Source organism: Physeter macrocephalus, chromosome 18 (genome assembly GCF_002837175.3).
Source record: "Physeter macrocephalus isolate SW-GA chromosome 18, ASM283717v5, whole genome shotgun sequence".
NCBI lineage: Eukaryota > Metazoa > Chordata > Mammalia > Artiodactyla > Physeteridae > Physeter > Physeter macrocephalus.
In genome coordinates, this window is record NC_041231.1 from 41,102,943 (window position 1) to 41,117,033 (window position 14,091).

The window sequence follows — 14,091 nt, forward strand, 5'->3', positions numbered from 1 at the left end:
TTTAGATGAGGCTGTGGACTAATACAAGGCGGGAAGGCCCAGGAGGCCCACCAAGGGGCAGCATCTTCCTCTGCCTTGCCTGGCTCAGCTCAAGGCCAACGGGACAACCAGGTCACTGATGTCTCTGACTGACCAGCAAGGGACAGAAGAGGGGACTGGAGTTACAGAGGCTGTGGGGCCTGGGGTAGCAGGCTGTGCTGTGGTGACGAATGAGGACCTTTGAGAAGGGGTCCCGAGCGTGGAGGTCAGTCTCTGTCTACATCTTGAGTAGAACAGAGAGGTCAGGAGCTGGATGGGATCTGGGTCAGACACGGCTGTGGCAGGAGTGGGTGAACGAGCCTAGTTCCAATCGCACGTCTGACCCTTAGCAGCTATGTGACTTTGGGCAAAACTTCTCCAAGCCTCAACTACAAAATGGGGATGTTAATGGTACCCAGTTCAGCTTGTGGTGAGGACTAAATGTGCTATTCAAGAATTAAAGGGCTGAGTGCACTGCCAGCCATGATGAAGTTGAACTGCTCTGACACTGTGGCAGCACCCTGGCATGAGTGCTGCTGTACCTTCTCCAGCCGGGGCACCGCGTGGGTGGCCAGGATGCCCTTGTCAAAGAGGTTGAGCAGAGAAGTCTCGAACTGCTCCAACGGCGTGCTGTAGTGCACCCCTGAGCTGTCCAGCACCAGGTCCACGATGAACAGGGGATTCTTGCGGGGCCTGCGGGGACAGTGGTCGGGTGGATTGTGGGCAGGGGCCTGAAGAGGGCTGAGCACAGGAAGCCCAGTCCCTGCCCTTGCTGCTGCCGGCATTTTGGCTCTGGAGCTTCTTCATGCACGAGACCTGCCTCTGCCCTCTTCCCAGAAACCTCCAAGTTACCAGAGAGAAAGGCCCACACCAACCAGACAGACTCCTCCATTCCTACCACTTGCCCAGAGGCCCATGGGCACCAGGGAGAGGGAAGATGACCTCCACACGGTCCTGAGTCATCAGGGCAGGTTAGAGAGGCCCTGGGCACTTGTGGCGTCCATGCTCTCCCTGGGAGCCCACCATCCTTGGCTCCAGACACCCACTACGTGCAACGACCTTCAAGCCTAGATCCCAGCCGAGCCTCCCCCGCACTCTGGATTGCCAACCACCCTGACCTCAAATGAGCATTTCAGACATTCCATGTTCCCTGACTCCCACCAGGGCTCAGTGGACCCCAGGAGTCAGCTTTGATTCCTCCCCTGCCCTCTTCCCCCTACACATCCTCTCCCCAGCACCACGGGAGAGGTGGTGTTCACTGCCCCAAATCTGCCCTACCCAGCCCCATCACCCCTTGTCTAGACAATGGCAAGAGCCTTGGTCTCACTTCTCTTCTGCCTCACTCATCCTCACAAACCCAGAGCATGGTTTTGGAATATAATTTGGATTGTTACTCCCCTCTGATGGCTGCTGACCACAATCAGAATAAATCCAGCCCCCAACCATGACCGCAGGAGGCTCTACCTGGTCTGGCCTGGTCCTCTCCCGAATCATCCTGACCAGCCCTCCCTGCCTTTCCCTCTCCAGCTGTAGCCACTGGCCTTTCCTTCCATGACGGCCCCAACTTTTCCCTTCCCTCCGTGCCTCCGGGCCCTCCACCTGGTGTCCCCTCCCCACCATCCCCTCATGGCTGGTTTCCTCTGTCTCAGTTCTTGGCTCAGATGCCACCTCCTCCCTGACCCCCTTGGCAACGGCCCCTCTCCTGGATATGTCAGAGCCCCTGACAAGATCAGCAAGGACTGTATCTGTTTCTTTCTTTGATTGCTGTCTGTGCCCATGTGACAGCAGGGGCCGCACCACTCTTGTTCCCCTAGAACCCCACCTGGTTCATGGCAAGTGCTCAAAAACATTTCCCAACTGAGGAACTCAGTGACTGACAGAGATGGAGGTCACCAGAAGACACGCCAGGCAGAGCTGCTGGGACATTCCCAGGCAACCAGGGCGGGAGCCAGGCCCACCCTGGTGTCCAGGACCCAGCAGTGCTGGGCACCCTGCCCCTGGCTGCCCTGGCCCCCCGACCCTGTACCGCCTTAGCCACCGGCGCCTGACAAGGAACAGCTCTGGCGTCAACAGGTGCCTCTGCCCAGCCGAGCCCCACCTGTAGGGGCTGTTTATGAAGTCTTCGCCCCAGACCATGTCGTCGGCGCAGTCGAGCACGCTGCAGCAGGCATCGCTGATGAACTGCGCGAAGCTGGCGAGAGAGTCCTGCACCAGGAAGCGCAGCGTGTCCTGCAGCATGTACTTGAGCAGCTCCATCAGCCTGCGCAGCTTCGACATGAGGTACACCTCCCAGTTGGTCTCGTGGAGGTTGTACCAGCCCTTGCTCATGTCACGCAGGCTGCTGCGCATGACCACCTTGAGCGTGGTGATCCAGCTGTCCTTGAGGAACATCTGCACCTGCGGTGGCCAAAGGTGGCATCATGTGGCTGCCTGCGGGGCGCACTGCCCACAGCCACCATGCTCGGGCACTCTCCAGACTCAGATGACCGTGAAGGGATCTCCCCACAACCCCAACTCACTGCCAAGCCCTGCCAACCAACACCCCCTATGACCCCCAGGGACCAGGGCTTCTGGGGGTGGGGGGATGAGGGAGGGAGGGGCAGCAGAAGCAGGGCTTTCCCTCCAGCCAAGGGAGAGACACAGAGACACAGAGAATGAGGCAGAGAGAGAGATCGAGGCACAGACTGGAGCAGAAAGAAGGAGCTTTCCTCCTGGGCCCACTGGTGCCTGTCTCCCAGGAGGCTGCACCTCTCCCCGTCACACTCCCATGCTCAGGTAGATATGTGGGTGCATGGGGTTCCTGCTCCCCTTTCCAAGACCAGGAGTCTGCTTCAGAGGCCACTAGTGTTGGGATGGAAAATGACTAGAAAGGGAGTCCAGCCTGGTTTTCCTTTTCTCTCTAAGATGAAACACCCAGTTGGCATCCGCCCCAGCTTCCCGCAAGGTCTAGGAAGAGGCAAGGCCTGGTTTTAAGGAAAGCAGGGGCTCTCGGCTGATCAACTCCGGGCTTCCCAGGGTCCCTGTCTGTGCCCATCAGCTCCGAGGCCCTGGCCCGCTATTACCCTCTGTGCCCTGGATGCCCACGCACCTGGGAGTAGGTCTGTGATTGGATTTGCTCGAACTCCTCTAGGCGGCTGTACTTGGAGAGGCTCGAGTGGAAGAGGGACATAGCGGTCACCTTGCTGCACTCGGCCCGCACCTTGCTGAGGGCCGTGATGACCTCCGACCGCGTGAGCAAGGACACGAAGGTGAAGTCTGCCTTCTGCTCCAGGAATGGGTACTGGGGGACACTCAACAGTCCTGCAGGGATGGGGGCCAAGGGCCAGTGTCAGACGGGCCCTGGATGTACCAGGGGTCAGGGAGGATCTACCGGGTATTGATGGAGGGAACAACTGCTGCCTCCTCCCTGGAAGAGACGCCCATGTCCCTGGAACCCCTCTTTCCCCATGGCCTACCTGGGTGACCCCAAGGCTCCGCAGTGAAGTGCCCACTCTGGGGTGGGTAAGCCAATTCCCTCCAAGTCACTCTGGATCACAGGCCCCTTCAAGGTGGGTAAGAACCATGGGCTCCCTCCTCACCCCCTCCCACCCAACCTGCACACAACCCCTGGGGCCCATCTGGGGCCTGCCCTGGAGCACCAAGAAAGGAAAACGTGGGCATCAGGCCCCTGGGAATGCCCATGGTCTGCACCCCACCCCAGTTTCCTGGGCACCTCACACACGTGGAAGCTGGGGCAGGGATCAGAGAGCTCCAAGCAAGGAGCTCTGAGACTCGGTCTGCCACATGTCAAATGGAGCTGCGGCAATGCCAACCTACCCTTGCTACTGGAGGAAGAAAAGGACTGCATGTCCCTAGGTCAGAAAATCAGAGCACTTTTCATCCACTTCTGGACAATTGCTTTCCTAGTCCATGTTTACCTTGCCACTTCTGCACCGCTCAGACTCCTATTTTTAAAAGAGCCTTCGGGGACTTCCCTGGTGGTCCAGTGGGTAAGATTCTGAGCTCCCACTGCAGGGGGCCCAAGTTCGATACCTGGTCGGGGAACTAGATCCCGCATGCATGCCACAACTAAGAAGTCCACATGCTGAGACTAAAAAGATCCCGCATGCCGCAACTAAGACCCAGCACAGCCAAAATAAATAAATAAATAATAAATATTTTAAAATAAACATTAAAAAAAATAATAAATCAAAGAGCCTTCTTCTACCCCACCTCCAGGACCCCAACCCCCAGCTCTCCAGACAGGTAGGAAAAGAAGGTGATGAATGCTGGGGACAGGGGAGGTCCCAGAGGGAGGGACAGGAGGAGCTCTGGCCAGGGGTGGCAATGGTCCTGCCTCTGTCTAGCCAGCATCACCTTGCTTGGGCACCTTCTCCTCCTCTTTCTCAGGCAGGGTCACATAGGAGAACGTCTTGGGCTTGGAGGAGATGATTTTGTCAAAGTTGATCTTGTTCATGCTGCGCTCGTAGTCCAGGTTCACTTCTCTGGAGAGATTGCTGAAGTGCTCCAGAACGCTGCCCATGCAGAGCCGAGGAGGTGAAGTCAGGGGGGCTCCACCCCCCACCACCACACTGTGGGCCAGCTGGGCCCCAGGCTCTGGGGACATGAGTTTGGGGCATCCCTTCTGCATTCCTGGGCACACCTCCTACCTGGCCCCGAGCCACCAGCACCCGTCGTGCCTCTTCTATGCCACCCCCGTCCCCAGGATCACATCAGTCCCTGAGTCTGCCCATTTTGCTTCCCACTCTTCACTGACCTCTCTGCCTCCCCCTCTTGCCCCCGTAAAACCCATTCTCCGCTTGGCAGGAAAAAAAAAAAAGATATTTTAAACATGTAAATGGTCAAGCCGGTCCTCTGCTCAAAGCCCTTCCCTGACTCCTCTCACACTGCAGGCCCGTGAACGCATTCCTTCTTACTGCCTGGGCCTGCCTCATGGCGTCCGGCCTCCGTCTCCAGTGTCTCCCAGGCTACAGCGCCCTCTCTGGTCCACTCCGGCTGCATTAACCCCCCACTGCTCCTCACGTCCCTCAGACGTGTCTCCACCTCTCAGCTTCGACACCGTTGTTCCCTCAACCAGAATCCTCTTCTCCCCTTGCATTGTAGGCCTCAGCTCAAATGTTCACCCCAGCGAGGCCTTTGCTCACCACCTGATATAAAGCAGCCCCTCCAAGACATCTCTATTCCCTTACCTTGCTCTGTCATCACAGTACCCATCAGAACCCAGACATCCAGCTTTCTCACTGCCTGTCTTCCTGGCTAGACTGAGAGCCCTTTGTTGGGGGTGCTCACCACTGTGCCCCAGTCCTGGCACAAGATAGGTACCTGCCACACACGTGTCTGGCCGCCTGACGGATATCCATTGCCTCCTAACTGCACCTCACTTTTGCTCCAGATGTGTTCCTTTCTCACGTGACTCAGGGGAAGAGGAACCATCCCCAGCTCCAAGGGTATATCTCAACTAGTCTACGTCGATCCTGGTGAGGCTTGTCCTGACTGTAATTGTTTAGGAGTGGCTACAGGACCCAGTTGTGACTGACCAGTGACTGATGCAGAGATATAGAATCAAGCCCCCTTGTCCTGTCTCCCTCAGGACCAACTCTGTGGTGTCATTCATGCTCCAGAATTCCCCCTGAGATCAGAGGCTAGCTTCTCCTAAAACCCCACCTCTGCCTAGATGCTTCCTCCATCTTATCCTGCCTCCTTCACTTGCTTGTAGATTCTCCTGAGAGGACTGCATCAAAAAATCACTTGTACATGAATCCCTGAAACAGGCTCTACTTCTAGGGAAATCTAATCCACAGCAGGAGTCAATGGACTCTGGACCTTGTGCTTCTGAAACTGCTGCTGCCATCTTCCCTGAGGACGAAGCCAGCAGACACCAGACAGAGCAGAGCCCTGAGGTCCAAGCCTGGGATGTCCTGCATCAGATTTCTTGTTACATGTAAAGAAATGAATTTCCCTGTTTTCTAAGCCAATCTGAGCCAAGCATCTTTGTAATTTATAGCCAAAGATACTCTAAATGATATAAAACTCAAGAAATGGAATTCTGGACAACCATGATAATGATGGTCACATCAATTCAACTCTCCCAGCACACTTTTTTAAAAAAGAGAAGAGGAAAAGAAAAGCAAGAAAAACAAATAGCACTACCGAAAACGTACACCTTTAGCATAACTAGAATAAAAAGAATGTCCAAACTCACATTATCTTCAAGTAGAAAAATAAACATCAACTCCCAGTGCACTCTCACTCACATTCCAGCTGCAAGCCTTCATGGAGAACAAGGGCAGTCTGGGAAAAACTGTGCAGAAGAGTGGTGTATGGTAGCTCCCATATGGACCTAAAATCCTTCCAGAAAGAAAAAATCTCTCCTAACTGCAAAAACAAGAGTCCTGGTAAATCACAGCACTTACTAAAAGGAAGGGATTTAGCTGCATGCGTTCAAGGTAGGATTCTCTGAAAGGCATGACTTATGAGGGGGGAAGGTAAAAGCAAAGAAGAGGAATCCTTTGGAGATTGGAGGGTGAGGGAGAAAGAAACAAAAGTGAACATTAGAGTCCTGCAAGAGAGAACAAAAAATTTGGAGGACACCCGCCCCCCTACATGGCCATTTATTAAAAAAACACACAAAAAAACAAAAAAAAACCAGTGTGCTATACTGACAGAGGAGGGCGCCCTGGGACTAGAAATCTTGTAAATCTTTACAAATCAATGAAATGAGTAGGTGAAAGACTACATTTATATAAAGCTACTATAAGAAAAAGAAAGAAAACACCTTAATTGATGAAAATTCTCACACACCCTGCAAAAAAAAGACAAAGCAGAAGAAAACTAACACAACACTTCAAACTAAAGTAAATCTCTTCAAACAAGTATTTGGGCATATGAAAAATAAAACATAGAAATAGGCAAATAACAGGAAGAAAAGAAACGATATTTAATTGGACTCAGGGAAAAAAATGGAAGAAACTAAATTATCTTATGAAGGAAAGCTAAATTACAAGTTGGCCATGGAATAATACAGTCAAATTAAAAAGGTAATAAAATACATTTAAGAAAGTCACGAATAAAACCAAGAGAATGAAAATGAGAAAAAGAACGAACAAAAAAGGATCAGAAAGTAGTTGAATTAGAAACAAAGAAGCAACACAACAGATAGATAAATGGATAGATAGATAGTATGGAGTCTCTGATGAAGAGAAACAAAACAATGGAACAGAACTAATATTTAAAACTACAATTCAAGAACATTTTCCAGAAATAAAAGAATATCTGAATTTATACATTTAAAAGGCCCATTGTATACTTGGGAAAAAATATCAGAATGATCAACTCTAGGACATACCCTAGTAAAATGATTAGGCTTTAAAGATGAAAAAAAAAAAAATCTCCAAGGTCTCCAAGAAAAAAAAAAAATCAAACAACTTACAAGAGAAGGGGACTTTGATATCAGATGTCTCAAAAGCAACATACAAAGCAAGACAACAAGAGTTGTCTATGCAAATACATTTTTAAAACTAGGTAACGTGGATAATTTTCTAGAGAAACAAAGTATACCAAAATTGACTCTGTTAGGAAAAAAAAGCTTGAATAGATCAAATTTCTGTAGAAAAATAAAGTTATAGAAAAACTAGAAAAGCCCCATATCCAAATGGTTTTACGAAAGAATGACCACACAGCCCCAATGCAACATAAATTGTTCCAGAGTACTGAAAAAGATGGAAAATGTCAAAATTCTTTATATGAAGCAAGTATAACTTTGCTTCAAACCTGTATAAAGAAGTACAAAAAAAATGCAAGCCAATATCACATATCAATGATAAAGTTCTAAATAGCATATTAATGGACAAAAGCTAATACCACATTAAAAATGATACACCATGGCTAAGTGGGATTTATTAAAGGATTGCAAGGTTGTCTCAATATTAGGAAATCAATTAATATAATTCACCATGTGAATAGATCTAAGGAGACAAACATATGATTATCTCCATGGGTACTTAAATAGCCTGTGACAAAAAAAAATTTAAGAAAATAGAAATCAACAGCTACATTATTAAATAAACAAAACCCTAAAGCTAGTATTTTTCTTAAGGGAGAAACACTAGAGGTATTTCCACTAATATTAGGAACAAGGTAATGATGCCTACTGTCTCCACTACTATTCAATATTGTACTGGAGGTATTAGAAAATGCAATTAGATAAGAGAAAGTAATTAGAGGAATAAGAATTGGAAAATAATAAGCAAAACTATCTCTATTTACAGATAGTGTACACTTAGAAAGCCCTAAAGAATCAATGATAAACTCAAACATTAAATGATTTCAGGAAGGTAACAGGATGTAAATTGGCATAAAGAAATCAATCAATAGACGTAAGAGTAGAGAAAGCCCATTTATAATAGCAACAAAGAAGATAAAATACTTAGAAATATGCAAAACCTATATGAAAAAAACTTTAAAGCACTACTGAAAGACACAGAAGTAGACTTGAACAAATGGACAAACATTCCTTGTTCTTGGATAGGACAATTCAGGATCCCAAAGATGTCAGCTATACCTAAGGTAATTTAAAAATATAATGCTATCACAATAAAAATACCAAGCGTTTTAAAAATACAGCTAGACAAGTTGATACTAAAGCTTACATGAGGAAATAAGCGTGCAAAGTCCCTATCAAAATGCCAACAACTTTTTTTGCAGAAAGAGAAAAATTCATCCTAAAATTCATATGGAATCTCAAGGGACCCCCAAATAGCCAAAACAAACTTGAAAAAGAACAAAGTGGGAAGACTCACACTTTTCAATTTCAAAACTGATTGCAAGCCTACAGTAATCAAAATATGTGGTACTGGAATAAAGACAGACTGAGAGACCAATGGAATAGAAAAGACAGCCCAGAAATAAACCCTCATATATACATATAGTCAAATGATTTTCAACAAGGGTGCCAACATCATTCAATGGGGGAAAAAACAGGCTTTTCAACACATTGTCCTGGGAAAACTGCATATTCACATGCAAAAGAATGAAGTTGGACCCTTACCTAAGACCATATGCAAAATTTAACTCAAAATGGATCAAAGATCTGAACATAAGATCTAACACTGTAAAATTCTTAAAAGAACACATGGAAGAAAGTTTCATGACATTGGATTTGGTAATGATTTCTTATACATGACACAAAGTCACAAGCAATAAGGAAAAATAGACAAATTGGACTTCATCAAAATGAAAACCTTTGTGTCCTAGTTACACAAAGGACACTATCAACAGAATAAAAAGGCAACCCATGGAATGGGAGAAAATATCTTCAAATCACATATCTGATAAGGGATTAATATCCAGAGTATATAAAGAACTAAAACGCGACAACAAAAAAACAACTGGGGACTTCCCTGGTGGTCCAGTGCTTAAGAATCCGTCTTCCAAAGCTGGGGACATGGGTTAGATCCCTGGTCAGGGAACTAAGATCCCACATGCCACAGGGCAACTAAGCCCGTGCACCACAACTAGAGAGGCCACGTGCCACAACTAAAGAGAAGCCCATGCGCTGCAACGAAAGATCCCACGTGCCAAAACTAAGACCCGACACAGCCATAACTAACTAACTAACTTAACTAAATAACTAAATAATTAAATAAATACAACTAGATTTAAATATAGGCAAAGAATTTGAATACACATTTCTCCAAAGAAGAATATACAAATAGCCAATAAGCACACGAAAAGAAGTGCTTAACATCACTAATCGTTAGGAAAATGCAAATAAAAATCACAAGGAGATACCACTTCACATCCTTTAGGATGGCTACTCTAAGGAAAAAAAAAACCAGAAAATAGAAAGTGTCAGTGAGGATATGGAGAAATTTGAACCCTTGGGCCCTGCTGCTAGGAATGTAAAATGGTGCAGCTGCTATGGAAAACATGTTGGTGGTTTCTCAAAAAATTAAAAATAGGGCTTTGCCGACACCACCGATGCCACCCTGCACTACCCCACCACGGTCAACCCCACAGTGTTCTTTGACATTCGCTGTTGATGTGGCCTCAGGCCATGTCTCATTTGAGCTGTTTGCAGACAAAGTTCCATAGACAGCAGAAAACTTGAGTGTTCTGAGCACTGAGGAGAAAGGATTTGGTTATAAAGGTCCCTACTTTCACAGAACTATTCCAGGGTTTATGTACCAGGGTGGTGACTTCACGTGCCATAATGGCACTGGCAGCAAGTTATCTACAAGGAGAAATTTAATAATAAGCGTCACTCTGAAGCATATGGGTCTTCACATCTTGTACATGGCAAATTCTGGACCCACATAAATGGTTCCCAGTTTTTCACCTACACTACCAAGACTGGGTGGTTGAGTGGCAAGTACGTGGTCTTTGGCAAGGTGAAGGAGGGCATGAATATTATGAAAACCATGGAGTGCTGTGGGTCCAGGTTGGGCAAGACAAGCAAGAAGCTCACCATTTCTGACTGTGGATAATTCTAATAAATTTGACTTGTATCTTAACTACCAGACCATTCCTTCTCTCATTTGCTCATAATAGCCTATAATCTTTGTGCTCTCACTGCAGTTTTTTGGGTTCCAAGTTTTCCTTATCCCCTTCCAAGTCTAGCTGGATTACAGAGTTAAGTTTATGATTATGAAACAAAAACTAAACAACAACAAATAGAATTACCATATGATCTAGTAATTCTACTTCTGGGTTTATACCCAAAAGAACAGAAAGCAGGGACATGAAGTTATCTTTATATACCCATGTTCACAGCAGCATTATTCATAATAGCCAAAAGATGGGAGCAATCAAGTATCTATCAACAGATGAATGGATAAACAAAATGTGGTATATATGCACAATGGAATATTATTCAGCCTTAAAAAGGAAGGGAATTCTGACACGTGCTACAACATGGATGATACTAAAAGACATTATGCTAAGTGAAGGAAGGATTCGCAAAAGGATAAGTATATATGATTCTACTCATATGAGGTACTTAGGGTAGTCAAATTCAGAAAGTACAATAGAATGGTGGTTGCCAGGAGCTGGGGGAGAGGGGAATGGGGTCTTATAGTTTAATGGGTACAAAGTTTCACTTTGGGATGATGAACATTCTGTGGAGAGATGGTAGTGATGGTTGGACAACAATATGGATGTACTTAATGCCGCTGAGCTGTAAACTTAGAAATAGTTAAAATGGTGAATTTTATATTATGTATATTTTACCATATACATAATGGCTCTACGAGACATTAAAACATACCGTAAAATATCTATAATTAAAACTGTAGTGGGACTTCCCTGGTGGCGCAGTGGTTAAGAATCCACCTGTCAATGCAGGGGACACAAGTTCGAGCCCTGGTCCGGGAAGATCCCACATACCGCGGAGCAACTAAGCCAGTGCACCACAACTACTGAGCCTGTGCTCTAGAGCCCACACACCACAACTACTGAGCCTGCGTACTACAGTACTGAAGCCTGCGTACCTAGAGCCTGTGCTCCACAACAAGAGAAGCCACCGCAATGAGAAGCCCTCACACCATAATGAAGAGTAGCCCCCGCTCACCGCAACTAGAGAAAGCCCGCGTGCAGCCAAAAATAAATAAATAAATAAATAAAAACTGTAGTACAAGGACTTCCCTGGCGGCGCAATGGTTAAGAATCCGCCTGCCAGGGGCTTCCCTGGTGGCGCAGCGGTTGCGCGTCCGCCTGCCGATGCAGGGGAACCGGGTTCGCGCCCCGGTCTGGGAGGATCCCACATGCCGCGGAGCGGCTGGGCCCGTGAGCCATGGCCGCTGAGCCTGCGCGTCCGGAGCCTGTCCTCCGCAACGGGAGAGGCCACAGCAGAGGGAGGCCCGCATACCACAAAAAAAAAAAAAAAAGAATCCGCCTGCCAATGCAGGCGACACGGGTTCGATCCCTGGTCTGGGAAGATCCCACATGCCGTGGAGCAACTAAGCCAGTGCACCACAACTACTGAGACCACGAGCCACAACTACCAAAGCCCGCGTGCCTAGAGCCCGTGCTCCACAACAAGAGAAGCCACTGCAATGATAAGCACGTGCACCGCAACAGAGTAGCCCCCACTCACTGCAACTAGAGAAAGCCCATGCGCGGCAACAAAGACCCAACGCAGCCAAAAATAAATATAAATAAATAAATCTATTTTAAAAATTATAGAAAAAAAACTGTAGTACGAGTGCATAAATGGACAAACAGAACAATGGAATAGAACAGAAACTCCGGAAATAGACCCAAGTACACATGGAAATTAGTGTATGATAAAGGTGGCCTCTCAGATCACTGTGTCATAGATGGAGGTTTCAATAAATGCTGATGGGTAATAATAAACCATTTAATAAATGTTAGTTAGCCATTTGGAAAAAGATAAAATTGGATCCATACCACACACCATACATAAGGATGAATCAAGGATATAAAAGGCAAAAACATGAAACCATACAAGTTCTAGAAGAAAACCTCAATATAGGGAAGGACTTTCTATGACTCAAAATCCAGACGCAATAGAAGAAATGATCAATAAAACTGTTTACATATTTTTAAAGTTATATTGCAAAGATTACTATAAGCAAAGTCAATATACAACTGACAAACCAGGAGAAAATATTTACAACATACATCACAGATAATGAACCAATATCCTTGGGACTTCCCTGGTGGTGCAGTGGTTAAGAATCTACCTGCCAATGCAAGGAACATGGTTCAATCCCTGGTCTGGGAAGATCCCACATGCTGCGGAGCAACTAAGCCTGTGCGCCACAACTACTGAGCCTGTGCTCTAGGGCCCGTGAGCCACAACTACTGATCCCACGTGCCACAACTACTGAAGCCCACGCACCTAGAGCCCATGCTCCACAACAAGAGAAGCCACCGCAGTGAGAAGCCCGCGCACCGCAACGAAGAGTAGACCCCGCTCGCCACAACTAGAGAAAGCCCGCGGGCAGTAACGAAGACCCAATGCAGCCAAAAATTAATCAATTAATTAATTTATTTATTATTTTAAAAAAGAACCAATATCCTTAATATATAAAGAACTCATAACATTAGAGGGAAAATACCCCAAAAACCTAAGAGAAAAAAATGGGCAAAAAATATGGACAGGTCACAAAAAGATATAAAAATTGTCCTTAATCATATGAAAAGATTGAAAAGACATTCAGCCTCACTTATCATACTTACAGACTTACCTTCCAGACTGGCAAAAAATTAAATTGTATAACAACGCACTCTTGGCAAGGGAGTGGGGAAACAGGCATTCTCACACATTGCTGGTGGGCATGCAAAATCCTTAAGGAGGAAAATGTGGTGATACCTAACAAAAGTACAGTGAGTACTTATCTTTTGACCTAGCAATTCCACTTCTCAGAATATACACTATATAAAGCTATACCTCCATCAATATGAATATACAAGTGCACAGGGTTATTCATTGTAGCATTGTTTGTAATTGCAAAATACTGGAAATTACCTAAATGCCTATGTATTAGAGAATGGTTGAATAAACCATGATACATGGTTCATCCACACAATAGATACTATGCAGCTATAAAAAAGAATGAAGGAAGACTCAATGAACTGATAAGGATTGATTCCCAGGATGTATTGTAAATGAAAAAGGCAAAATAAAAAGAATATCTATAAGTGTACTACTCTGCATGTAAGAACGGGGATAAGAAAATATACATGAAAATATCATTTGTGCAAAAAGAAATACAGAAAAAATAAACTAGAAACTAGTGATATTTGTTACCTATGAGTGGGGACAGAGTGGAAAAGATGGGAGATGTGGATAGGACAGAATGAATGAGAGTGAAGAGGGACAAATCTCTGAGTATACCTTTTTGAGTAACATATATTAGTGAGTATGTTTTATATATGTGTGTATATATTATATATATAAAGAAATATTTATATATGTATATATATTCTCTCTAAATTTTATACATACATATTATATATAATGTAATATATAACTATATATGTATACATTACAATATAATACACATATTATATGTATATTTTACATGTATTTTATATATATATATATATATA

General features: G+C 45.7%; 1 protein-coding gene across 1 annotated transcript in view; it reads right to left on the minus strand.

The window, feature by feature from the left end:
* DNAH1 (dynein axonemal heavy chain 1) overlaps window positions 1-14,091 on the minus strand; it is a 72,963-nt gene that overhangs the window by 47,375 nt on the left and 11,497 nt on the right. The window contains exons 8-11 of the mRNA XM_028478985.1: window positions 4,375-4,532; window positions 3,107-3,318; window positions 2,117-2,415; window positions 561-711 (exon numbers count right to left, since the gene is read on the minus strand). Of these exons, the coding sequence (XP_028334786.1) occupies window positions 561-711; window positions 2,117-2,415; window positions 3,107-3,318; window positions 4,375-4,532 (820 nt within the window). The remainder of the gene's footprint in view (window positions 1-560; window positions 712-2,116; window positions 2,416-3,106; window positions 3,319-4,374; window positions 4,533-14,091) is intronic.